This window comes from Physella acuta, unplaced genomic scaffold (assembly GCF_028476545.2).
Source record: "Physella acuta isolate Inbredline_101_S28 unplaced genomic scaffold, ASM2847654v3 ptg000287l, whole genome shotgun sequence".
Taxonomy (NCBI): domain Eukaryota; kingdom Metazoa; phylum Mollusca; class Gastropoda; family Physidae; genus Physella; species Physella acuta.
Genome location: NW_026731806.1, coordinates 46,854 through 72,837, shown reverse-complemented (window position 1 = coordinate 72,837; position 25,984 = coordinate 46,854). Strand labels below are relative to the sequence as shown.

The 25,984-nt window shown below is 31.6% G+C and overlaps 2 protein-coding genes across 7 annotated transcripts; one reads left to right on the top strand and one right to left on the bottom strand.

The window, feature by feature from the left end:
• Window positions 1–151: 151 nt before the first annotated feature.
• Window positions 152–14,708, bottom strand: LOC131939659 (inositol polyphosphate 5-phosphatase K). 5 transcript variants are annotated; one of them, XM_059298113.1, is made up of 14 exons: window positions 14,339–14,708; window positions 13,148–13,278; window positions 12,427–12,483; window positions 11,810–11,914; window positions 10,421–10,493; window positions 9,008–9,124; window positions 8,788–8,895; window positions 7,204–7,271; window positions 6,354–6,465; window positions 5,605–5,714; window positions 4,726–4,888; window positions 4,264–4,404; window positions 3,800–3,988; window positions 152–3,435 (listed from the first exon to the last, which is right to left on the bottom strand). In XM_059298113.1, exons 2-14 carry the CDS (start codon window positions 13,198–13,200, stop codon window positions 3,427–3,429), a joined length of 1,305 nt encoding a protein of 434 aa, XP_059154096.1. In that variant the 5' UTR covers window positions 13,201–13,278; window positions 14,339–14,708; the 3' UTR covers window positions 152–3,426. The 5 variants fall into 5 exon arrangements, with proteins under 5 accessions (XP_059154096.1, XP_059154097.1, XP_059154098.1 ...); XM_059298114.1 differs by having other exon boundaries at window positions 14,354–14,708; XM_059298115.1 differs by having other exon boundaries at window positions 13,148–13,257; window positions 14,354–14,708.
• A 50-nt stretch (window positions 14,709–14,758) lies between these two features.
• Window positions 14,759–24,014, top strand: LOC131939661 (RPA-interacting protein B). 2 transcript variants are annotated; one of them, XM_059298118.1, is made up of 8 exons: window positions 14,759–14,820; window positions 16,438–16,547; window positions 16,830–17,042; window positions 17,361–17,454; window positions 18,192–18,312; window positions 18,539–18,602; window positions 20,310–20,447; window positions 22,236–24,014. In XM_059298118.1, exons 2-8 carry the CDS (start codon window positions 16,458–16,460, stop codon window positions 22,263–22,265), a joined length of 750 nt encoding a protein of 249 aa, XP_059154101.1. In that variant the 5' UTR covers window positions 14,759–14,820; window positions 16,438–16,457; the 3' UTR covers window positions 22,266–24,014. The 2 variants fall into 2 exon arrangements, with proteins under 2 accessions (XP_059154101.1, XP_059154102.1); XM_059298119.1 differs by having other exon boundaries at window positions 14,767–14,820; window positions 16,435–16,547.
• The last annotated feature ends 1,970 nt before the right edge of the window (window positions 24,015–25,984 follow it).

The following is a 25,984-nucleotide window of genomic DNA, read 5'->3' as shown; positions in this document are numbered from 1 at the left end:
AATCAGATTTTTATAGGCCTATAGAAAAAACTATAGAAAGCATAGATCTATATCTATGTCTGAGTGTACAGGTTTGTAGTATTTACTTTTCAACTTAAGGAAACGTAACTTAAATATTAGTGGGTATAATAAAAAAGACCAATATAATTCAGCAGGAAAATAAGTCTTTTATTAAAAATATTTATTTTTTCATTGCAAGCTAGAAGAATGATTCTCAAATTAAAATGCATAAAGATAAAAACAGGTAAGTTAACATTAAAAATTCTATAAATCTATGCAGGCAATAACACAGTGTAAAAGAGACAGCCCAGAGACAAAGGTTTTATATATTTTTTATAACAATTTCTAAATTATCTTTAAATACAAAGTTAAAAACAAAACAAAATTATTCTAGATATCTACAAGTTTTATGCAATACACTGCAGTATTTATTAAATGTGATCATCCTCTATCACCAGAAAGTTGGGCAAAATAGACAAGACAAATAAATCAGGTCAACACCCAGTACAGGGACAGAAGATTTATTGAGCAATACAAAACTAGTCTTTAGACTTAGAAATGAGCAGGCAAAAGATTGTTAAATAGAATAAATAGGAGGCTGAGGTGAGTGTAAAGCAATTAGACCAGTTTATTATACAGAACAGACTGACTTGTATAGCACAGAGGCAAGCTTATCACAGCAACAAAGAATAATATAATAAAATAGTTAAAGATAGTTTGCATATATTTGAAACAACTTTTGAACAATTATACATGATTAATAATATAATTATTCAAGTTTTTATATTCAAAATATTTTGTATTTTTATAATGGACTATAAAAATACACTATTTTATACCTTTTTAGGGGCTATAAACAATAACATTTTAACTTTAACTTAGGGAAGGCAAAAAAAAAATTCTTGGCATTTATTGGTAATCTTTCATAAGGTAGTTAATAAGTACTGAGTGAAATTTATTTATTTTTATATCACAATTGTAAATAACGAAAAGTAACATGTAAAATCCCCTTTAAAGAATGCTTGATTTTGATACTTAAACCATTAGGATTTTTAAACAGCTCTACTTCAGTAGCCCATTTATCACAAATGCATTCTATTTTATACAAGGACCAAATAAAATTCAACAGAAATAAAAGCAAATGTACAACAAATTAAAAATATGAAAATTAAGAAAAAAAAACTAAGTTAAAACTGAACTAAAAAAAATGATACAGCAAATGTATAGAATATTTTGTTTTACCAATTTTGTGCTTTATTGTAAAAGACATTAAAAAAAATTTCAGTGAGCGCATATTAATATGATATATATATATATAAATGCAAAAAGTATATCCATACATATAATAAAACATTATATGTGTATGTTAAGAAAGAAATATTTAATGTGGTTTCAGCCTCCAGAGGTTGTTATTAATAATTTCTTCTATTTATCTAATATCAACTTTACAACATAAATAGAAAAATTTTGCAACAAAAAGATTATGAAATGATATTCAAAACCTAATTTTCTGAGGTTTAACACACTTGTATACAACAACGGTAAGGATATTCTAAAATGTTTTAAAACTCTATGCATCTTTTCTACTTCATTTCCTAAAACAATTTTTATCATTCATTATAATTGTGGGCTATTTTAAACAACACTTCTATCTAAAATAAACAATCAACTACTCTAATTTTTTAAAGATAAAAAAGCAGGAAAATTGAATTCAGATGCAAAAAAAAAATGAAAATAATCAAGTTAGTAAATGAAAAAATTCATATTCTTAATTAAAAAGACAAAATATATATAGCACAAGTTCCTAAGATGGTGACCACAAACAATTAGACCTATAAGTTAAAAAAATAAAACCACAAAAAATTAGGTTAATTTACAAAAAAAGATATGTATTACTATTTGAATGCAGTTTAAAAAATTAAATTGTTTATATTTAAAAGCTGCCTGAAAATTTTGGTTCATATAGATAACATTTTTAAAAGTGTCAAGATATGTGGGGAAAATCTGCTATTCTTTGACATACAAATAGACCATAGAGATTCTACATACACAACACAAACAACTGAAACTGTTAACATTAGATCTAGCTTTAAAAGAGAACCAATAAACAGTTCTCATATGTCATCTAAAAACTATTTTTAAAAAATTTGATTTTAAAATTAAATCCAATTACAGCCATTAATATGAATGCCAATAAAGTTGTGCATATTTTCAGCAGTTTCATATAGTCAATTTTTCATGAAACAAAGTAAATAAAAATTTATTAAAATTATTTAATTTTTACATTTTTTAAAAACTGTTTTACCATTAGGTGTCTTTTTTTCCCAGATAATCACATTAAAAAAAAATAGTCTGAGATTATAAGTAAAAATGTAACAACAAATGCCTTAGGTTACGTGGTTATTATGTTATATTATTCTCTTATATTATTGATCTTGATTAGCGTATGTGAGACATGAGACAAAGATTAGAAGTTCCAATAGTCAGACCCTGTAAGTACAACATTTTATATCTCTATACAAAACAGACAGTTATAAAAGTACTGCTGGTCTGTTTGATAACAGCTGTGAGATCTATACTGGTATGACAACATAATGATGCACATGTAGGATAAAGGTCACAGGTCAGGCTAATACATGGTTACTAATGCTGCTTCAGGTCATGTGACACATTTATCAAATATGCTATGTCAACACAATATATGAGTAGCAAAGAGTGTAAGCTGTGTTCCTTTTCTTCATTGAAAAATATAGATTTGTGTACAAAGTCGTTTAACTCATTATCACTTCTAAATAAAAATTATTTGCAATACAGCATAAACTATTTTAATTTCAGTATAGCTTTAAAAGTGAAAAATAAATAATTTTAAATTTAAAAATTTAAATGTACATGATTTTGTTTTTTTTTTGGCTTAAGAATTTTTATGATGTTCTAATTAAAACTCATATAGTAGTAAATATATTTTTGCAACCTAAAACTTTAAAAGTGGCAATAAAAAGATTCTTTAACGAAAAAATATTTAAAACTATTGTTTACAAAATAAGCAAGGACACAAAAAAAAAAATAAAGGTAAAAAAAAGCACCTTGACCTAAAATATGTACTGATGATACATTAGTTTTTCATATGGTTGTAAGATTAAAAAAAACTAAAATTTACCACATAGTGATAAACTAAATTAAAATTACTTTACTCTCCAAAAAAAAAATAACCATTTCTCCTATAGCTGCTATAGTATACCATGGTTACATATACCCTGTACTAATCAATGTAACAGTCAAACAATGTATCCAAATCAAAGTTAAAAAACTGGTGTACTTCATACAAAATCACTACTAATGGCAAGGGGTGGCTTCAGCTCATTCACAATGGTAGACAATCAAAATTGTTTTGTTCTTGTATCCACAGCAGTCACCTGATTACTAGGACTATGCTATCTGTTGAAGGGAGAGATACATGAAAAATATGAGCATTGATAATAAACATTTTTTAGTAAATATATAAGAGGTATATACAATTCTTGACAACTGTACACATAAATCTAGTCTTAATAAAATAGTTTAAGAATAGCTATGATTTCAAACAACTCAACTCATTATGAAGATGTAGTTAAGACACCTGATAAAATTGTTATATCTTCAGTAGAATATTTTTTATTAATTATGAAACCTTACAACTATTAAGTTTACAAAGAAATTGTATGATGTAGTTATGATATTAGAAAACACTGAAATAAAATATAAAATGTGAATGAAATCTTTAAGACACAGCTATAACTTAATATTTAATAAATTTTCTTACTGTTATAAGCTGGCTAACACCACAAAGAGAGCCCTTTTTTGTTAAATAGCAAAGGACGTATTTTTTTGGTGGCAGGGTAGTCAATTGACTACTGGCAAATACAACAGAAATGGGGGCGGAGCTGTCACTCTGTGGCCTACTACCAGCCCAGCTGTAGGTGACAAATGAGTCAAAATCTTGGAATGTTTCCTACAAAACAAAATTGCTTTTTGGTAAAAGGGTTGTATTGGATTTCACACATTTATTAAAAAAAACTTATAAATTTTAAACTTATAGGGAAAAATAGCTAAGCCTATAACATGGTGTTATCTCCCTTGCAAACGTAACAAGCTAATTATATAACACAGCCCTCTTAGATCTTGCGATTATAACCCAATGTTTTAAATTTACCAAACAAAAATTTCTTTCTCTATTAGTGGCTAAAACTGCATTAGATGAATGATTTAAAAGTATTAAGATATTACCTCATATAATCCTATCCAATCACCAGACAAAATTTTGAAATCTTTCCTTGCAGAATATCGTATAATGTTGTCCTTCTTCTTATTCCACGTTGTTTCTTGTGATACAAAGGTTATTAGATTGGGGTAGTTTTTGGACAGCGCCTGAAAGAGTTTTTATTTCAAACATAAGAAATATAAATTATCATGCATACAAGATGCTTGAAATCTATCTCAAAATATATTCCTAGTACTCCTATTTACGCTATTGCTAATTTAATCAGCATGCTTTTAAAATTTAAATTTTTACACAATTCTTTTTTCTAGTTTAATTATTTAATCTAATTGATTAAAACAGAATTTTATTTTTTGGAATTGTTCTACTGTGAAATAAACATACATTTCTGCTGGGAAAGGTAGGATTTTTGCGAAAACTTTTGTATAACGGATATCATGTCTGAAAAAAATTTGTTACAAACAACTTACATTAAACTGAAAGAGAGAGGAGACGGGTTTGTGATCACTCTGTTTATACGCAGGATGACTCCTATAGTGCAACTGTTCAATTTGGACCTTGATGTCCCCGTAGGTTGTATCATGGGAGAAGTATAGAATCCTGTCCGTGTAGGATGGGACTCGCTGCTTTGAACTAAAAGAAAATATGTTTATGGTCAAATATAGGAAGGATTAGAATTAAGTACATAAAGGTTTACTATTTTTGGAGGCTTATTGTTAAGTACATGAAGGTTTCCTGTCAAATATTTGAGTGTTTACAGTCCAATATTTGAAGGATTATTGTCAAATACTTGAGAGCTTACATGGGAGTTTAGTAAAATATTTGAGTAATATATAGGAGTACTTAATGCCAAATATTAATTTGAGGGTATACAGGTGATTGATAGAATACAAATTTTAAGAGGATTTACATTCAAATGTGTGATGATGTTCTAAAGACCACTGGAGTCATCCATTTAAGATGTACACACAATTTTTCAATTTTAGACCCCAACCCATGGAGTTCTTGTTTCTTTCAGGCATCTCTTCAGGGACAAAATAAAAAAATACATCTAAATATTTCATTTCTATAGAAAAAATATTTTTTAACAGTCCCGTCCCTTGTTGTAAAATGTCTGAAAGAAACACTGCTCTGTCATCTGTGTAGATTTCATAAATGGATGACCCCAACAAAAAATGTCTACAGTCATATCTAGAACAGCAAGAGCTAAGTAAATGGTGGTCTACAGTATTTGAGGTTTGATACAGTACATCAGCGTTTAGTTGTACCCAGCTAACATACACCTCACATTAAACCTTCCCTCACACTTTTGACATCCCACTTCACAACACTCAAACTGCTGACCTGACCTTGTGTCATATGTATCAGTTCCTGGGTCAAACTTGTATGTGGGTGCGAAATCAATATTCCCCTCTTTAAAGTCTGGGAAGAGTAGTCCTGATTTCATGACTGCCTTCAACTGTAAACATAGAGTACTGTAAATCACTTTAATAAAAAAAACCAAGATAAATGCTGTTCTTAGAGGGTTCATCTATTAGCTAGACACACAGTCTATAATTAGCAGATAAAAGACAATACAACTATTATTTAAATGAACATACACATCTTTTCTTTGCTGTAACAGTTAGTTTTCCACATTTGTTCTTAATTTAATAACTAATAACCCACACAACACCTGTTCCTAATTTAGTGGCCCACACACCTGTTCCTAATTTAACAGCTAGTAGCCCACACACCTGTTCCTAATTTAACAGCTAGTAGCCCACCCACCTGTTCCTAATTTAACAGCTAGTAGCCCACCCACCTGTTCTCACACTGATAATACACACATGTTCCTAATTTAGTAGCCCACACACCTGTTCCTAATTTAACAGCTAGTAGCCCACACACCTGATCCTAATTTAGTAGCCCACACACCTGTTCCTAATTTAACAGCTAGTAGCCCACACACCTGTTCCTAATTTAGTAGACCACACACCTGTTCCTAATTTAACAGTTAGTAGCTTACACACCTGTTCCTAATTTAGTAGCCCATACACCTGTTCCTAATTTAACAGCTAATAGCCCACCCACCTGTTCTCACACTGACAATACACACCTGATCCTGCTGTAAGAGCTCATCATATTTCCTCTGTTTGACCAACTCAACAGCTTTCTTATATGGTGTGTTATCAACTCGAAAGTTAGTGTCTCCCATCCAAAATACATAACTGCAATCAATTGCATTAATTGTTATTTTCATCAGTTAGCATGATTGTGACACAGTAGAATTATAAAGTTTTAGTATAAAAAATGCATCATCATAACTACAATTTTAAGGCAATTACTTAAAGAATTTTTTTTTAAATGTTTCAGAAAAAAATAGTTATTTCCATTCAGGTTTTTAATTTCAGGTATAAAGGGCGGTGTGGTTTGGTAGTAGAGAGCTAGACTGCTAATCCATATGTCTGGAGTTTGAATCCGGGTTCAAAACAGTAGAACGTCCCAGAGTCCACCCAGCTCAGATGGGTACTCATGTTAGGGAAACAAAGGCGGCTGGGCATAGTGTTAACCACACTATCCCCTTGTATGCAGAGGTCATTGAAACAGATGAACTCTACTTCATCTGCCCCATGTCTTGGGCACAAACAGGAAAAGATAATGATGAAACTTCAGTTCTACAAAAATGTACCAGTTTCATTACAATATTGATACAATTGTGTAGGCCTATTTTATTAAGTGTTGATTATTTTAAGAACGAAAACAACAGCGAAATCAATGTGTGAAAAGTCAGTGTGGTAACAACAACAGAAAAGCCATTAAAACATTTCCTACAAATGGTTTTATTCATCATTCACAACAATAGCCTGTTCAAGTTTTCAAATTACCTTCAAAATAACAAAAACCTGAACTTGGAAATAAATGGAAAAATAAAACTTTTGGCAAATGAGGCAGGGGAAAAAACTCACTCATGATCCAATATATTGTCACTGTCTTGATCTTTAAACTTTTGTGAACTCAAAATTTGCTCAACATTCTAAAAAAAAAAAGGAACAAGAAATATTTTCAAATAACAATAAAAATATTAATCACCTTGAACAAACAATGATTAATTAATGTTTTACTATTACAAAAAAAGTAATTACAAATCCAATTTTGACATCATTTATTACAGCATTCATTGTGAAATATATTTTCTACTACTAAATAAAATTTATTCTCAAATACTACAAAAACATTCATAGCACTACATAAATATATATTCATGAAAAGTAACTGACTACATCAGTTACTTTAAAAAATAATAGACACCAATAATACAGCAATAACTTACTAATAGATGAAATATAGGTAAATATCCAACTGACAGACAAAATTAGGTCAACAAAGTATAAAGCAATATTAATCAATAACTTTCTGATAAGACAAAATATGGATCAAAAACTAACTTTAAAAATTTAGACACCTGGTCAAATAACTTACAGACAGACAACACCTGGTCCTATAACTTACAGACAACACCTGGTCCAATAACTTACAGACAGACAACACCTGGTCCAATAACTTACAGACAACAACTGGTCCAATAACTTACAGACAACAACTGGTCCAATAACTTACAGACAACAACTGGTCCAATAACTTACAGACAACACCTGTTCCAATAACTTACATACAGACACCTGGTCCAATAACTTTCAGACAACACCTGGTCCAATAACTTAAACACCTGGTCTAATAACTTACAGACAACACCTGGTCCAATAACTTAAAGACAACACCTGGTCCAATAACTTACAGACAGACAACACCTGGTCCAATAACTTACAATAACTTAGAGACACACAACACCTGGTCCTATAACTTTCAGACAACACCTGGTCCAATAACTTACAGATAGACAACACCTGGTCCAATAACTTAGAGACAGACAACACCTGGTCCAATAACTTACAGACAGACAACACCTGGTCAAATAACTTTCAGACAACACCTGGTCCAATAACTTACAGACAGACAACACCTGGTCCAATAACTTACAGACAACGCCTGGTCCAATAGCTTACAGACAACACCTGGTCCAATAGCTTACAGACAACACCTGGTCCAATAACTTACAGACAACGCCTGGTACAATAACTTTCAGACAGACAACACCTGGTCCAATAACTTACAGACAACACCTGGTCCTATAACTTACAGACAACACCTGGTCCAATAACTTACAGACTGACAACACCTGGTCCAATAACTTACAGACAACACCTGGTCCAATAACTTACAGACAGACAACACCTGGTCCAATAACTTACAAACAGACAACACCTGGTCCAATAACTTACAGACTGACAACACCTGGTCCAATAACTTACAAACAGACAACACCTGGTCCAATAACTTACAGACAGACAACACCTGGTCCAATAACTTACAAACAGACAACGCCTGGTACAATAACTTTCAGACAGACAACACCTGGTCCAATAACTTTCAGACAGACAACACCTGGTCCAATAACTTTCAGACTGACAACACCTGGTCCAATAACTTACTGAGAGTCTGTCATTTATGTTCTCCTGATGTGCAGGCAGGTGACAATTGACAACTATTAAGTTTGTCCCTAAGATATCCAGCCGTATACTGGAGGCTCCTTTGTTACCCTGTGGATCACACCTGGACAATTAACACCATTGAGCCAATTTATATCAAAAGAGGGTAAACCTAGTATGTGTCGCCCCATGCTCAGCCTAAAACTAATGTATTTCTACTTACATAATATCCACCAAATCCTGTCTTTGTAAGTTCAGACTCCACACTGGTCACCCAGGGTAAGCGGCTTCTTTTAACATACACAATTGTAAATATTCCAACCAGCTGTCGACTTTTGACCTGAACAACACAAAAGTAAAGGATGAAATAATCTTTCGACATAAAAGTAAAAGATGAAATAATCTTTCGACATAAAAGTAAAGGATGAAATAATCTTTCGACACAAAAGTAAAGGATGAAATTAATCTTTCGACACAAAAGTAAAGGATGAAATAATCTTTCGACATAAAAGTAAAGGATGAAATAATCTTTCGACATAAAAGTAAAGGATGAAATAATCTTTCGACATAAAAGTAAAGGATGAAATAATCTTTCGACATAAAAGTAAAGGATGAAATAATCTTTCGACATAAAAGTAAAGGATGAAATAATCTTTCGACATAAAAGTAAAGGATGAAATAATTGGCATCAGTAGTTTCTTTAATAATAAAAATTATTTTCAAATTTTCCTCTTGGTTTAAACAACATAAAAGTAAAAGATGGAATAATTAAAATCAAAAGTTGTTTTTTTTTAATAAAAATTCTTTTCAACCTTGATTTAAACTACTCAAAAGTAAAGGATGAAACAATTGGCATCAGTAGTTTCTTTAATAATAAAAATCATTTTCAAATTTTCCTCTTGGTTTAAACAACATAAAAGTAAAAGATGGAATAATTAAAATCAAAAGTTGTTTTTTTTTAATAAAAATTCTTTTCAATCTTGATTTAAACTACTCAAAAGTAAATGATGAAACAATTGGCATCAGTAGTTTTTTTAATAATAAAAATCATTTTCAAATTTTCTCTTGGTTTAAACAGCATAGAAGTAAAAGATGGAATACTCTGCATCAGGAGTTTAAAATTGTTTTTCTCCTATTGATTTAAACATAAAAGGATGAAATAATAGGCATCAGTGTTTTTTTTTTGTTTTTTTTAAATGCTTTTATTTTTAATAAAACAATTAACAAAATATTTAACCATCACAGTCGTTAATTAATAATAATAAATTACATTTTAGAGAGGTGATTCACGTATAGACAAGTGAATCATGTATATAAAAGGAGCATGGTTGATAAGCATCTGTAGTTTAAAAATAGGTGTATTAGGATTTATTAAATGTAGAATCTAGTAAATCATAGTTTTTTAGGTAATTGAAAGTCAATTCCAATACTGTTTTTGATTTAAATATCCTTTGTCAAATGTTAAGTTTTAGACTGTATATAATCTATCTGAATTGTTACACTGAAAAAGATTTAATATTGAGGTTTTAATATACTCATAATAACTCATTTAAAGACTTATGCATGAATTTTATAAAGTCTTAACAATTTTTTTTGCTATGTAAGATGATTATGTCCCCTTCTTAATGATATTTACCTTAACATAATTATGAGGTTTAAGGGCAGAAGACAAGGCACCATCCCAGTTGTGTGAGCCAGCCTCTTGTAATCTGGGTAAACAGTGACAATGACATTAACAATGAAAAAAACCAGCGTCAGTATAGCAAATAAACTAATATGGTTGAGTAGAGAGGAGGTCGGCGTGGTTGAGTCGGTAAAGATCATGGTTGCTAAAAACAAAAAAAAAAGTCTTGAATTCGAACCCCCCGGGCAGATGAGGCTTGATAGTTGGGGACAGGAACCCTTCTAAGAGAGACAACTCCAACATCAAAAACTGCTGCCTACTCTTTGTTCTTGGATGGACAAAGGCTATGGAAGAAAATCCAAGTAAATGGCCTATATGGCACATAACAAGTTAACACGCAATGCTGAATTGTGTTGGAGGAAATCAATCCCTTCCAACTTTAGAAGTAACAATGAAGAAGAAGAGTAGAGAGGAGCTAACATGTTTTCTTGCCATCAGAAGGACAGTTTATATCAGGGGTCTCCAAACTTTTCAGTCCGAGGGTCGCATTAACTATCAATTTTCAGTTTGGGGGCCAGTTTCTTCCAAGCATGTCTTTGATTTTTCTGAGTGAAGTTCCTCAGCCATCACCAACAAACTTTTTTTTCGTGGACAAAAAAACTCAGCGGGCCCGATAAGAGGACCTTGCGGGCCGCATCCGGCCAGCGGGCCATGGTTTGGAGACCCCTGATTAATAACAATAGTAGGTGGGGGCTAACATTCATGACAAGGTGCCATCCCAGTTGTGGGAGCCCACGTCTTGCAGTCTGTGTGAACAATGACATTAGCAAAGTAACAAATAACTGGTATATATATGGTTGAGTAGAGTAGCAAACAACTGCTAACCAAAGAGTTTTAGTTCAAATCACCAAGGCCAAATGATGAACCTGACTCCAGTCAGGGAAAGAAAAGGCATCTCACTAATTCTTATAGAATGGCTAAGTTCAAGAAACTAACTCTACATAATTTGCTCTATGGACTGTTAGGCCTGAATGTGTACATTCAAAGAATGTTCTCAAAGAACTGAACACAGCAGGGATGTCTTGGGAGATTGAAAAATTATTGGCCAGGTACTGGACCAAATTGAAGGAGCAAAAGTGGACAAGTGAAGTCAAAGTCAAGTAAGTCAATTATCTCAATACCTACGTAAAACAGAAAATTTTACAACTATCATCCTGTTACCTCAAAAAATTTGAATACAATTTTCATATAAATTTATAAAACACTGTCACAGGTGAAAACAAATGGAATTTTGAAATTGAAATATAAATCTTTAAGAAAAAAACAAGAACTCTTGTGCATTGAAACTGAATAAGAAACGTGTTTAAAAAATAAGCTTGTCAGTTCAAACTGGCAACGTACCCAATGGCATACAAGTCAGGCAAGGGGTCTGCTTTGAGTTGAAGGAGATCAGTAAAATTGTCAGGTGGTGGTTTTCCATTAACATTCCAGGTAACTAAATATATTCTGGGAAAGAAAGCGAAGAGAGATAATCCATTTAAATAATAAATTAAACAGCTAATAAAATTATTTTAAAAATCAGTAATTTCATTTGTGTTGTTTTTAATAAAATTTATCCAAGGACAGTTAAGTGTATCCTTTTTTTTTTGATTATTGAATTAACATCTGCCATTTGTTTTGTGTTAACCAATTGTCTTTCAAATGACATCACATTATTTTGAAAACATGAAATAAGAAAAGTAAATAGGTCTATATATTGTTAGTAAACAGAGTTAAAAAATGAAATTCCTAACAATTTCACTGTTTGCAAACACAAAATAATAATAATTTAATCTTAAAATTTTTCATATAGTTAAAAGAACAGACAATTAAAAGAGAATATTCATGTAAGTATTTTTTAATAAAAAGAAACAAAAATAATTGTTGCAACTAGTAATTTGTAAATGAAAATTTTAAATTAAAAAAAAAATAAAAAACACTAAAAAGTTCTTCAAATTTTTTTTATGTTTAAATCAAACCTAAGCTGTTCAGGCCTTTTAAAAATTGATTCTTTTCTTGAGAATAAATTGAAAAAGCTGAAATATAATTAATACAATCACACTGGGTCTAAACCTGTATATAAAACCACAGTTGTATTGAAAAAACTGAATAACCACTGAGTATCTTCTTTAACAAGCAGCTTTTAAAATCACCATTAAAACTTTTTTAAGCTGTCCGACTATCCCCAGTGCCTAATTGCAGTAGGCTCTCTACAGCTGTCTTAAGTGGTTTTATTTACACCAGCATATCTTATCTTGTTCTACTTTTTACACCTGATAAAGTAAGAGCAGCCTCAGTTTACTTTTCTATAGTAATTAAAGCTCTAGTTTTTTATGGTTAGCCATATTTACATAGGGATAGAAACACAATTAAAATTGATAACAGTTCCACCCTGTAACCTAAGGGGTCTTCGACAAAATTCTGAAAGAAACGCCCCAAATGCTGTGAGCAGGATGGCCTTTTTCACAAGTGGACACTTGCCCAAATGGGACAAATGCCCCAAATCGGGCATAAGTTCATTCAGGCATTTTTCGCATTCGGAACAACATCCGGCTCCTGTAAACTAGACCTACTCTAGCCCTAAACAAAAGGGGTCACAGATCTTTATCAGGGATGCAGCAAATTAAAAATAAGCGTAGGTCTATCTATAGGCTATTAAAGGTAATTAATAAATACCAACAAAGTTGAAATAACACCTACGCAGATGTAATAGATGAATAGGCAGCAGATGCAGGATGTGTTATATACTCCATTCTGGTTGTTTGTTTAGTTGTTAACTCCTTTATGGCATCATGCTTTTTAATTCCACTCTATAGTAGCAAAACAAAAGCCTGTAAATCAATATAATATATAATATAATTAATATAGGCTTATAGTCCTATATTTATATATATATATATATATATATATAGATATATCTTTATAGATATAGAGATAGATATAGACATAAAGAACGGATCGGACAAACAGAAATATAGAGACCTAAAGTATTATGAAATATGAATTACTAAACTTAAAGAAAATGGCTAAGTAACTTTTTATAGCAGTAGAAACTCTATAAGATATAAATAGTATTAAGATCAGATCATGGAACTTTTTTTATTACATCCTTACAGCAAGTATACATTTTGCCTAGCTTTGCAAAGCTATAGGGCCTAGGCCTTCAGTAAGACTGGGGGAGATTTCGGTGGCATTTCATAGGTTGCGTTGGGTGAGGTTTACATTTTATAGTTTTATAATACATTACGTTGGTAACTGGACATGCAAGTGCCCTGACGTACGACTTTTTTTAGATTTGAGTTGTCCAGTAAGCGATGTTTTGCTTTGAAATAAAAACTAAATTTGAGATATGCGGAAAATGGATTAGCAGGTCTCCCACTTTATAGGAAAGTAAGAAATACTCTGTTGCGACAGATCAATGTATTAGACTGGTTAGAGCAATAATTATGATATATTTAGCCTAGATCTCCAACTCGTAGTAAGATCTATGTATTTAATATATTTGCATGGCATCATAAACTATAAGTATAATAAAGTTAGGTCCATTCCATAGCCACAGTGAATAGTGCCCTTAGGCATAAGCGCCAAGCAATATTTAAAATATAAAAGAATCTAGATCTAGAATGTCTAGCTAGACTAGATTCTAATTCTATATCGAAATTCAATAACAGAAGAAAAGTAAGAGTAGTAGAGAGAAAATAGAAAAAACAAACCAATTGAATTTCAAAATTTTACTTTTAGTTTAACAGTTAAAGTAACTTAAAGTTTTTTCTTAAAGTTAAAAATAAGCATTAGTTTAGGTTAGGCCTAATAAGCTTACTTAACTTAATAAGTAAGTAAGGTTTAAATTATTTTAAATTAGATCTAGATTTCTAGTTAGTTAATAGTTACACTTGTAATAGTTACTGTTAGGCTAGATTTTCTAGATTTCTAGATCTAGATCTAGATCTAGAATCTAGTAACTCACTGAGTCACTAGATCTAGTAAGTAGAAGAATCCTCGATTCTGAGATTGGTTTCCTGTCCCAGTTTCCTGGTTTGTATTTAATTTTTTAATAAATAATATGTTTCATGTCAACCAGATCTAGATCTAGGGGACATTGTAAAAAATGTGTCTAAGACTCTAGCTAGATCTAGATCTAGGCTACAACGCTCCAAATATAAGACCTAGACTAGACAAGAGTCTAAGATTTATAAGATATGCCCAGTTGTTGTCATTTAGATCTTGAGATCTGGGCCATTCTGTGCTGATCATCATAGAAATATGTGATGTAAGGGGAGGTTATTCTGCTTTTATAAATATAAAGTTTGTGTGAGTTGAAAAATTGTAACTAAAACACCAACACAGATTTCTCATTATCATTTTCATGAAGCGTAGGCTTTATTAATTAATAATTAGATTCTACTTAGATATAGACCTAGATCTAGAATTCGATCTAGATTATAGTATAGATCTAGTCTAGCTAAATAAAAGTAGTAGGCCTAATTATACATACTAATTAATTAATTAATAATTCTAATTTTTTTTATTTCTAGAACTAGTAGAATAGTAATCTATCGTTTTAGGTACGTAAAATCGCCCGCGACTTGTAATGTGAAAAACAGGTGACTCCTTAAATTTTAATAATTATTTCACATTTTGAGGAGGATTTATGTTTTTTAAAATACAAAAATGTTTCTTTGTTTCATTTATGTACCTGTTTTTAAACAATTGAATTAAAACTTTTCCGTAATAAATGAAGACTAGCGATGTTTCCAACAGATGCAACCATGCTCATTTACTATAGCAGCCATCTTGTCTAAGTTTTATTTTTATAAGCTTATAGCGCCAGATTCAGGGGGAAGCCACTCTATTTTACAAATGGCTGCTGTTTATATACTATTATTAATTTTATATAGCAAATCTTGCTCTCAGACACTGCTGTTTAAAGTTGATTTCTGGCCTATATCGATATATTTAGCCATTGATTTAGGTTTATTAGTCATTTATCTATAATATTTGACACAAACATATGACAATATACTTCTATTAAAGCCTTGACAATGAGGAAACGTTTTCGTACATTAATAGCCGCTGGCGATTTTACGTACCCAAAACGATAGATTACCGAATAGTCTCTAGTCTAAGAGTCTAAGAATAGGGCAATTTTTGCAGCTATTCCTATTCACAGTCGGCTGTCATTTCATGCAAAATACTTGAAAATACGACTGGGAATAATTAATAGTATCTTACAATAATTACAAAAGCATTTTTTTATACTGGGGAGTGAGGTAGATTCTATAGATTAAGAGAGCAGTGCTATTTTTTCCCACGTTTTCTTTAACTTGCTTTCGCGTCTGTTTTTCCAATCAAATCTTGCGATCGAAATTTCTGGCACTTCCCAGTTTGCTAGCGCGCTGCAATTTTCAGGGAAGCTTTGTTTCCGATGACAATACAATATTCAATTATTATTATTACTAAATTGATCCATGGAAAAATTTTATTGATCATTTTAGACCTCTATATATTTGTACAAAAAAGGGACATAACCTAGTAATTGTAATTTGATGAAAACAAGGTTCGGTACTTACCCTCTTGTGGCTTACTGAAGGAGCGAGTGTACAAACCTATGCAAATCTGACAGAAGAAACGTCGATTGGAAAAGGCACGTGTTTTTTACGAGTTGTCTTCGTTTACCCAAAAAAAAGTGAATGCGAGAAGATAAAATCGATAGCAAGATTTGAATGCAAACAAACAGACAAAGACTAAAAAGTAGAAAATAATTATCATTAAAAAAGTTTTTAAAAACCCTTGTTTTCTGATTGAACTAAAAAGTAGAAAATAAATGCTATACATCACAATAATGCAAGCGATCACTCTACTATAAGCGATGAATACTTTTTTATAAACTTAAAATTCTAATTACTATTTAGTATTTACAATATTAGTTAATTAGCTGCTAAAATCAACTACATAGGCGTATTCAATTTTAATTTTATTTTATTAAGCAGTTTCTCCATAGCCATCTAAAATGTCTAGAGAGAATACTTTAGAAGCAAGTGTGAGGAGACAAGACATGTATAAACTGAGGACACCACCTTGGAAAGAAACTTACAGAAAGGTATTTGAAAAAACTAAATTTGGTTTCTTATTGGTAGGCCTAAAATGCCTTAAAGTCTCAAGTTCTTTAAAAAAACTTTGGCAAGTTTTCATAAATCACATTTTTGTTTTATTTAAAAAAAATTTCAATCCCATTTTTTTGTTCACTATTTCAAAAAAAGGAAAAGTAGACTAAAGTTAGGTTCTTTTTTTGTGTTAGGTTTTATTATTAGTAATGATAATTCAATCTATCTCATATTGTTATACATTTTTCTGTTTTTAAGATTTGTTTTTGTTTTTTTAGAGATGTTTGGACAGGCTAAGAGAGAACAGAGCTAGGCATCACTTATCAAAAAGACATCTGTGTCTCGATGCTTCAGATCTCAATGAAAATGTTGGCCTACCTGTTGAGGGTTCTAGCATTGAGAACAAAATGCTTGAAATAGATGCCATCATGGAGGAAGAGTGGAGAAAGATGGGGCTGGAGAGGAGAGGGGATGGCGGAGCCCTCTGTGAGGTTTGTATTATTTTTTTAGCCTGATGTTTAGTTTTAACCCTGTGTAGTGTTAGTATTTAAATGTTGAATTTTAACTTTGTTGATGCAGTTAAGTTTGTATTACATATATTATGCTTCTCTCAAGTTCAATGTTCATGTTTATTTTATATCTGTTGCGCTATTCCTGTCAAGTATGCTTGATATAAGCTGAATATTGAATTTTGTAACCTACTCAGTAAGTAACAATACAAATCTGAGGGCTATTTAAATAAAAATATAGTTGCTATTTACTTATGTCCTTAAAGCCAGTTCTTAATTTCATGTTGTATTTTTTCCTAGGACTTTCTGTCTGAAGATGTGGAGTTAAACGATGGACTCATTCAGTTTTACAGTGATATACAAGAGGAAATAAAGAGAGATCTTCAAAGGGAGGGTAATCAATTACACTCTGTCATAGAGCATTAAAACATAGTAAAATTAATAAAGTACTCATTTGTACCTAATTGTCCAAAGGGAAGTTGTTTCAGCAACCTCTGCATAGTAAAGGATAGTGTGGTCAGCACTATGCCCAACTGCCTACCCTTTCCCTGGCGACTGGGTGTAATCCACCCAGAGACGCTATATTTTCCTCATATCTTGAGCCTCGTTTTATCATTTTTTCTCAGCCTCATTCTCATCTATAAGGTGGTTGGGATGGACACATCGGAGGTTGTAAATTTAATATCTTTATTGTGAGTCCGGTACCCTTCAGGGCTGGGTGCACTCAGGGACTTTGACGTTAACTTGGTATTTGAACTCAAGACTTTCTAGTTTGCAGCTGTATGCTCTCCCATCCAACCCGGCTATCCCACATTAAAATATTCAATGTACCATAGCATTACGTTTTTTATCATGATTTCTGTTGAACCATTATGGGACAGTCATATTCCTTTTATAAACAGAGATTATACAACACACAACATCTACCTTATTTTAATAATTAATCGTACAGTGTGAAAGAGAACTTAACTTACTTTTACATCCTGGAATAAAGGCTGAAAAATAAAATCTCTACTGATTTATATTTAAGAATGACATACTGTAGTATTGTGGTTGGCAACTTAGATGTTCTTTATTTCAAACACGGACTTTATTCTCTAATCAATTAAAAAATTAATTTGTGTCCTGTAGAGCAAAAGTTGTTGAGCCTACAAGACCTGGGTGATCTTCATGTCTTGGAGGAAGAGGAAGCCTTGTGTTCGGACCTTAAAGCTCTCACCACTAAAGATGTTCTCTGTCCACTGTGTACTAAGTAAATTATCATTTTACAATAAAACACAATATATTTTTTTTGAAGGTTTTATCATTTCAAATCTTTTTTTTTAATTTAAAAAATTAGATGAAAAGAATAACTGTTTAAAAAAGAATTTGAGAATCTTTTGAAAATTAGGGAATATCAGTTGTTTTATTTAAATATTTAATTTAACAAACCAAAAAACATTATTAAACTTTATTGTTGTGTGAAAACTTGTCTACAGAGGTGTTTTGTTAGAGAATAAAGGTGTCATCATATGCCAGTGTGGCCTCAGGATAGACACAGAGGTGAGTTTTAAACACCATTCTAACACCATAAAAAAACTATCTTGGAAATGTTATTGATGTTTTGCTTTATCAAATATTTGTAACACCTTGTATAACATTTATTTAAAATAAAATATTAAACTATGAATAATTACTTGATATGTGAAAGTGAAAGATAAAATGTAAAGACAGCTGACTTTTTGGAAAGGTTTTACACAAATGTGATCCACCAGCAGGACTTCATTAATTTTGTACTTGTGGAACATTTTGAACTAATATTTTGTTTTAAAGAACTATTTATGTTGATCGTAAAATAATGAAAACTTGCTAAGAATAGACAAAAATTGTGTTGTTTTTTTCTTTTTCACAAATTAAAAAAAAAATTGACCTCTATTTAAAATTGATTGAACTCCACTGCAAATACTTAAATTAATAATGAGAAAGATATAAAATCCCAAAATCAATATCCCTAACAAATTTCCATAATCTGTGTGAAGATCAATCTCAAATGACTTGTTTTGAAAAAAGGAGATTAATAGTATATTTCTCAGTTTAATTTGGCCAGGTTCCAAAAGTAATTGCATTCAAATGTATAACATTTAACAGTTAACTGTTTTTTGCATTTGTGAAATTACTACTGTAATCAGGGGAGGCTACTCTGCTTTTAAAAATGAATAAATGTTCTGTAATCAGGGGAGGCTATTGTGAAATTTATTCTTTAAGGGCAGGTTAAACCCCCCCAAAATACATATTTAAGTCAGAAATGTTGATTTTTTAAAATCTATTGTTTCTGAAACTACATTCAATTCTGAACATTTTTGTATAATCATTTTGCAAAATTTCGTATTGCTAGTATTTTTTATAATTTTTTAATTAATGAGACTAATGACGTAATTCACCTATATTAAGCAACATTTAGCAACATAAAAATTAAAAACTAACTAAAATAGATGTTCTTATTGCTGAGTAAGAGGCCCCAGATGCAATTTATGTAACTGGGAGGTTTTAAAAATGACTTATTTGGTATAGTTTTCGCTTTTTCTCGTTTTTTTCAAATTTAGTATATTTTTCACTATTTAGCGTTTTTCTCAAAATGTTACTTTTCAACAAAATAGTACCAGTTAAATCACTATAACTCAAAAACTACTTGAGATATTTAGCTGAAATTTTGCACACATGTTTACTAAACACTGCTTGTAAAGGTGAACTAAAAGAATTTCTATATCTTTGAAACTTCTCATTTTATTAAAAAAAAGCTAAGTCTACTCCCTACTTTTTGGAAAAAATTAAGGTCTCACATTTAAAAAATTTGGCTAAAATCCATTTTTTATTATTTTCTAATTGTTTTAGTTCAACTTTTTTGTAATTGCGTATATTACACTATATTAAAGAATTGTGTTATTCTGACAAACAGAAGGTGAGTTATTGTGATTTCAATGAGAGCTAATTTTGAGCTATTTTACCCTAAAAATGACACTTTTTAGAAAATATTTTCACAAAACCATAATTTTTTAGTGATTTTTTTGCATTTTTTTCATATACTATGTTAGTTACAACTTCCTTATCACTCAAAAAAGTCCTAACACCTAAATTTCAATTTGGGGGTTTAACCTGCCCTTAACTAAATAAGGGCCATCACACTTTTTAAATTGTGAAATTTGTATAGAAATCAGGGGAGGCTACTGAAGATGTTTTTTTTTTTTATTTTTAAAAATTTTCTTTATTTAGCAAGACTGCATCAGTTTAAAATACATTCAAGACACCCTAGACTCAGGGGCAGCTGAACATAGTGAGAACTGTGAGGCCACCCCATCCTTCCAGTTGTCCCAGAAGTTTGGAATCACAAACCTGCTTATGGTTTGTCAGGTAAAGTTTTAACTTAACCCTTTACTGCCCGGGCCCGGAATGAGGAGGGTAATGCGAAGGGAGACAACTCACTTTAAAAAAATGTTGTTTAATAATAATTTAATTTAAAAAAGCCATGTGCATTTAAAAATTCAAACGAAAAGTAATTCACAGAGAAAGTGGGTGCATTACTTTTAATTACCATACATTAAACATTTTAGTTAAAATTCAGCTTCAAACTTAATAGTGGGAATAAAATGGCATACACAGAAGATGCGCATTTTGCTGCATAGGACTGTAAAGAATTGTTAAACATATTTTTACCAACTAGATTTGCTAGTGATAGGGTGCTATCAATTTTTTTTTCTTAAGAACAGGCCTATTGTAATTTTTGTTGTTGAGCTGACTAAGCTTAGAACGTGGGTACTAATATAATATACTAGGCATGCTGCCCAGCTTCGCTTAGAATTTCGAAAACATTGAGAATTTGAAAGCTTAATTAATTCGCCCGAGGGTCGGTCTACGACCTCAGGAGTTATGAAGAGGTTCCTACGTGGACATTTTTTTCCGAGTTATAGCTCATATAAGGCGCCGGTCAGTCGAGGTCAGTTTTGACCCCCTCATCGTAGACTTTTTGGCCAACCGGTCCCCGTGTTCTGTCGCCCCAAGGCAAGATCCTGCCAAATTTGAAGCGCCGGGCACCCGACAACTTTGCTTTATATATTATAGAGATTAGCAAATTGCATAGGTAAACACAGATTTCAATAAAGTAATTAAGGCCTGAAATAATTTAGTATAGAAATGTTTTATTTTAACAGATTCTAGATCTAGGTAGGGTCTACATCTAGTTTTTCCGTAGATCTAGATCATCTAGATCTAGAATCTCTAGATCTAGAATCCTAATAGAATTTTTTTAAAGTTTAGCCCGAGCAAAATTGTATTGTATAAGTTTTATAGCGTACGTAGATTTAAATCAAATTTGAATGAAATAGTTCATTTCTTTTTTTCTAAACACGGCAGATGACGTCATTAGTTATTGTATAAACATTAGTGACGTCACTGTTTTATGCATTCTTTTTCACAATTATAAACGCTTTTCCTGTTGCATAAAAAAAACTGTTTCTCTAAATTCGAATACGCCTTTATTTTTTATTTTTCTTCTTTACATAAAATTGTGGTTATACATTTAAAACATCTAACATATTATTTTCAACAAAAGTCCGTATAAAGGTATCCATATATCGCTGCCGATTCTGACGTGATATCCGGCGAAAATATTTTGCGGACAGAGAGAGAGAGAGAGAGAGAGAGAGAGAGAGAGAGAGAGAGAGAAGTGCGCACATCGGGAATTATATATTAGGATACTTATATATAAATTATTAAGAGATAGCACAACGTTTTGTTACATACTCTTTTTATCACAGTGGCCAGCATCTAAGTCAATGTTGCTGGGTAAATAATGCCCTTTTTAATTTGGTATAGAAATTAAAATATACTTTTTTACATTTTAAATGTATTTATATCAATTGACTCATTAGAACTGAACTATTGTAAATGCAGCTATCTATATATTAGTATAAAAAATACAGCAAAGAAGTCTGCCTGTGTATAGAATCATTAAAGTAGACTAAATTGTTCTGTCACAATTGTTCTATTTAATGTTTGTTTTTATTTATAATTTACCATCAAAGCCTGAGGAAGGAGCATTTAATTATTGTTGGGAGTGGAGGAATTAGCTTGATTTAGAAATGAGTGATTTCACATGGCTTAATTTCTAGATAATCGTTATTTTTTTGTTTTCTATTCCAGGCTTGTGATTTTCTGTATGTCATAGTATGATGTCAGCCCACCTGACATACGGCATAGTGTGATGCCAACATGCTGTATATAGATGTACTGCCAACCTGTGTTATCTAATAATATGATGCCAACCTGTATGTCAAGCTGCCTGCCATGTTTTAGTATAATGCCAGCTACCTTGATGTATAATATACTGCCAACCTAATGCATATTCTACCAACTTGCTATATGTTATAGTATAATGTTAGCCAACAACCCATGTTATAGTATAGATGATGCCAATGCTGTATTTACTGCCAACCTGCTGTTTGTTATTGTATGTCACAGCCAACCTCCCTTATGTTATAATATGTTGTCAGCCAACCTGCTGTATGTTATTGTATGTCACAGCCAACCCTCCTTATGTTATTGTATGTTGTCAGCCAACCTGCTGTATGTTATTGTATGTCACAGCCAACCTCCCTTATGTTATAGTATGTTGTCAGCCAACCTGCTGTATGTTATTGTATGTCACAGCCAACCTCCCTTATGTTATAGTATGTTGTCAGCCAACCTACTGTATGTTATTGTATGTCACAGCCAACCTCCCTTATGTTATAGTATGTTGTCAGCCAACCTGCTGTATGTTATTGTATGTCACAGCCAACCTCCCTTATGTTATAGTATGTTGTCAGCCAACCTGCTGTATGTTATTGTATGTCACAGCCAACCTCCCTTATGTTATTGTATGTTGTCAGCCAACCTGCTGTATGTTATTATATGTTGTCGCCCAACCTCCTTTATGTTATAGTAAGTTTTCCAGCAACCTCTCATGTTATAGCATGTTGTCTGCCAACCTGCTGTATTAACTGCCAACCTGCTGTATTAACTGCCAACCTGCTCTATGTTAAAGTATATTGTCAGCCAACCTCTCATGTTATAGCATGTTGTCAGCCAACTTTGCTGTATTAACTGCCGACCTGCTGTATTAACTGTCAACCTGCTCTATGTTATAGTATATTGTCAGCCAACCTCCCATATGTTATAGTATGGTGTCCGCATACCTGCAATAAGTTGTAACTAGTAACCCAACCTGCGTACAAAATGTTATTATATTATACCAACCAACCCACTGTTTCTATGAGTTCTAATGGACCACTGCATTTTTTTTAACAAAATCTCATGAAATTATTGTTACTGCTATGTTTTAGTTGCTGAACTTGGATGTCAAATTATGTGATTCTTGTATGTGAAAGATTAAAATTTTGAAAAGATTTTAATTAATTATTGAAATCTCTGACCAAAAAAGTATAAAATTAAAAAATGATTGTATGATTTTTGTGTCTTGTGTGGTTTAAGTTTATCTTTGTGTTGATAAATGTAACATTTACTATAATAAAGTTAAAGCTTGTGTAGCTCATGTGTAGTTAAAGTTTAACTTTGTGTAGCTCTTGTGTGGTAAAGTTTAAATGTGTGTGAATAAGAATGTGTGACACAGTTTAAATATGCTTGCTGATGTGAATGTTAACTTTAATTTTTTATTTCTTTAACAATGTCATCATTAACTGGTGTTCAGTGTAGAAATTAAATTCCCTTTTATATTTTAAAAATCAGTTCCTTGTATATTTTTCAGCAGCTACATTTTTGCAATATTGTTTGTCTGTCAATATTTTATTTATTTTTACTCTTAATAATTTACATTTTTGAGAACATACTGATTGTACTGTTATCCAGAAATGGCACAGTTATATGCTAATAAGGCCAACTGAAATATTTCAAACATACCTGGTGATAAGTGATTTGAAATAAAAATGTTTATGCTTTCATGAGTGAAGTTTTAAAATTCTTTTTTTTCCTCTACCGTTTGGAGGTAAAAAATTGTTATTAAAAAAGGTTTTCTGTTCTATTCAAACAAAAATTGTTGTAACAGTGGATGTAATACTCTTGCTTATAGCTAGCTCTTCTGCATAGTATTGCAGATTAATGTAGCAAATAATATCTTGTAACAGTGGACATATAAAGTAGTGTGTTGATGATGTAGGTATTCAGTTAATAGTAACAAATAAGTATTGTTATTTATATTAACAAAATACAGTGAAGTATGGTTGCAAACTGCATCTGAAATAATACTTGTGTTTTGTTGAACAGTTTATGCTATTGTGAACCAAACTCAAAACTTCCAGGCAAGAAGCCAAATCAGTAGCTGTCAGTGTTTATTCCTGACTTTCTTCCCGGGTGGGGGGGGGGGGGGGGTGGCGGACACTTAAAAATGTTTTCTATATAAATTTTGTTCGGAAGTGGGAGGGAGGGGGGCGAAACTTGCCGCCCCACCCCCTCTCTGGTAGATGTAAGAAATGTTTAATGTATGGTTGGCCATTAAAAGACATGCAACGAATCTTTAAATTTCCTCTAGAATGTATTCAGTAAAGATGCACGAAAAGGTGAGCTGAGCTGTTTTTTTTTTAATTCAGCCTCCACCCACATTTAATTTAAGGTTCATATCCGTAATTCTCCGCCCTTCTTTTCACTCTTAGCTATTACTCTGGTTACACGGTTTTCCCTAAAATAATCTCCAACACAACCGATCGGAGACTTCAAAATGATTTGTTAGCATTATTCAAATTGATGATAGATCGCACTCAACGTGGGTATGACTCAGGAACAAATTTTTTTTTCAAAAACCGGACCGGGAAACCACCATGAACAGTTTTATAAACTTGGATTGGACGGGAATCAGAATTTACTTTTAAAAAAAAAACATCAATCATATTTTTTCTTAAATTAATCCCCTTCTGTCAAATGACAAACAGCTCTCATTATTACAAGAATTTGTATAATAAAAAAAAAAGAAGGAAGGCTTTTGAGGCGTGACACAAGCTGTCGCCGCAATAATTCGGCTTTAATGAACCCATTCTTTATTATATGTGGCCGGTTAGTCATCAATTAAGCGTTAGGGAAAGATGCCACTACTGAACGTTTAGGTCATCTGTCATGTAGTTTGATGGCAAAGTTCAAAACATTTGTCAAAGACGTGTCAAATTCAGTTTTAATTTTTTTCTTTGAATTATAAGCAACACTTCCTGGTTGAATAGAAGAAGTTTGTATTTTTAGGCGTTGCTAGGGGGTGGAATATATATATCGATGGTATTGGCTGGGTAGGGGAGGCAAAAAAATATTTATTCCGATAGTATTTTTTAAAATTTAATTTTATGAAGAGGTTTTCTTGTATTAATTGGTCAATTTTTCTAAAATTTACTTTTTCTATTTAAATTACTTTTTTATTTTCGTATCTGATAAATTGTGTTTTCTATTCAGCTGAGAAATTTTATTTTTCGCCAAGCAGGGAGAAGGCATCGACATCCTTTATAAATTAACATGGCTTTTGAGAAGAAAATTAACAAATAAATCACACCAAAACATTGGTTTTGTTCATTTTATTTTTTTTCAACAAAGATCATACAAATTTCAACAATGTTTTACAATAACAACATTACATAATACTTGAAAAGTAAATGTGAGTTGTTAAGGAACAAACAGTAAATTTCTTTAAAGTTACATATATATTCAAATGTAAATAAAAAGCGAGTGAATGGGTCATAAAATAAACTGCTAAACTTATTTCTGAAAATTTTTTTTGCAAATATATGTATGTCTTTTCCATGATTTTTACTGGAGAAAAGACGCCTCCAATATATTTATATTTCCTTCTGGTGCCACAAACAAGGCTTCCTTCTCTAACTCTGAAATTATTTTCATTTACTAGTATAGAGAAACATTAC

Excerpts from the sequence above, each read along its gene's own strand:
- LOC131939659 (XM_059298113.1), bottom strand. The coding sequence starts at position 13,200 with ATGGAGTATATAACACATCCTGCATCTGCTGCCTATTCATCTATTACA. Across the intron at positions 9,125-10,420 it reads AACCTCATAATTATGTTAAG|GTCAAAAGTCGACAGCTGGT; the intron begins GTAAATATCATT and ends TGTGTTGTTCAG. Across the intron at positions 3,989-4,263 it reads ATTGGATAGGATTATATGAG|GAAACATTCCAAGATTTTGA; the intron begins GTAATATCTTAA and ends TTTGTTTTGTAG.
- LOC131939661 (XM_059298118.1), top strand. The coding sequence starts at position 16,458 with ATGTCTAGAGAGAATACTTTAGAAGCAAGTGTGAGGAGACAAGACATG. Across the intron at positions 18,313-18,538 it reads CTCTGTCCACTGTGTACTAA|AGGTGTTTTGTTAGAGAATA; the intron begins GTAAATTATCAT and ends ACTTGTCTACAG. Across the intron at positions 18,603-20,309 it reads GCCTCAGGATAGACACAGAG|CAAGACTGCATCAGTTTAAA; the intron begins GTGAGTTTTAAA and ends TTCTTTATTTAG.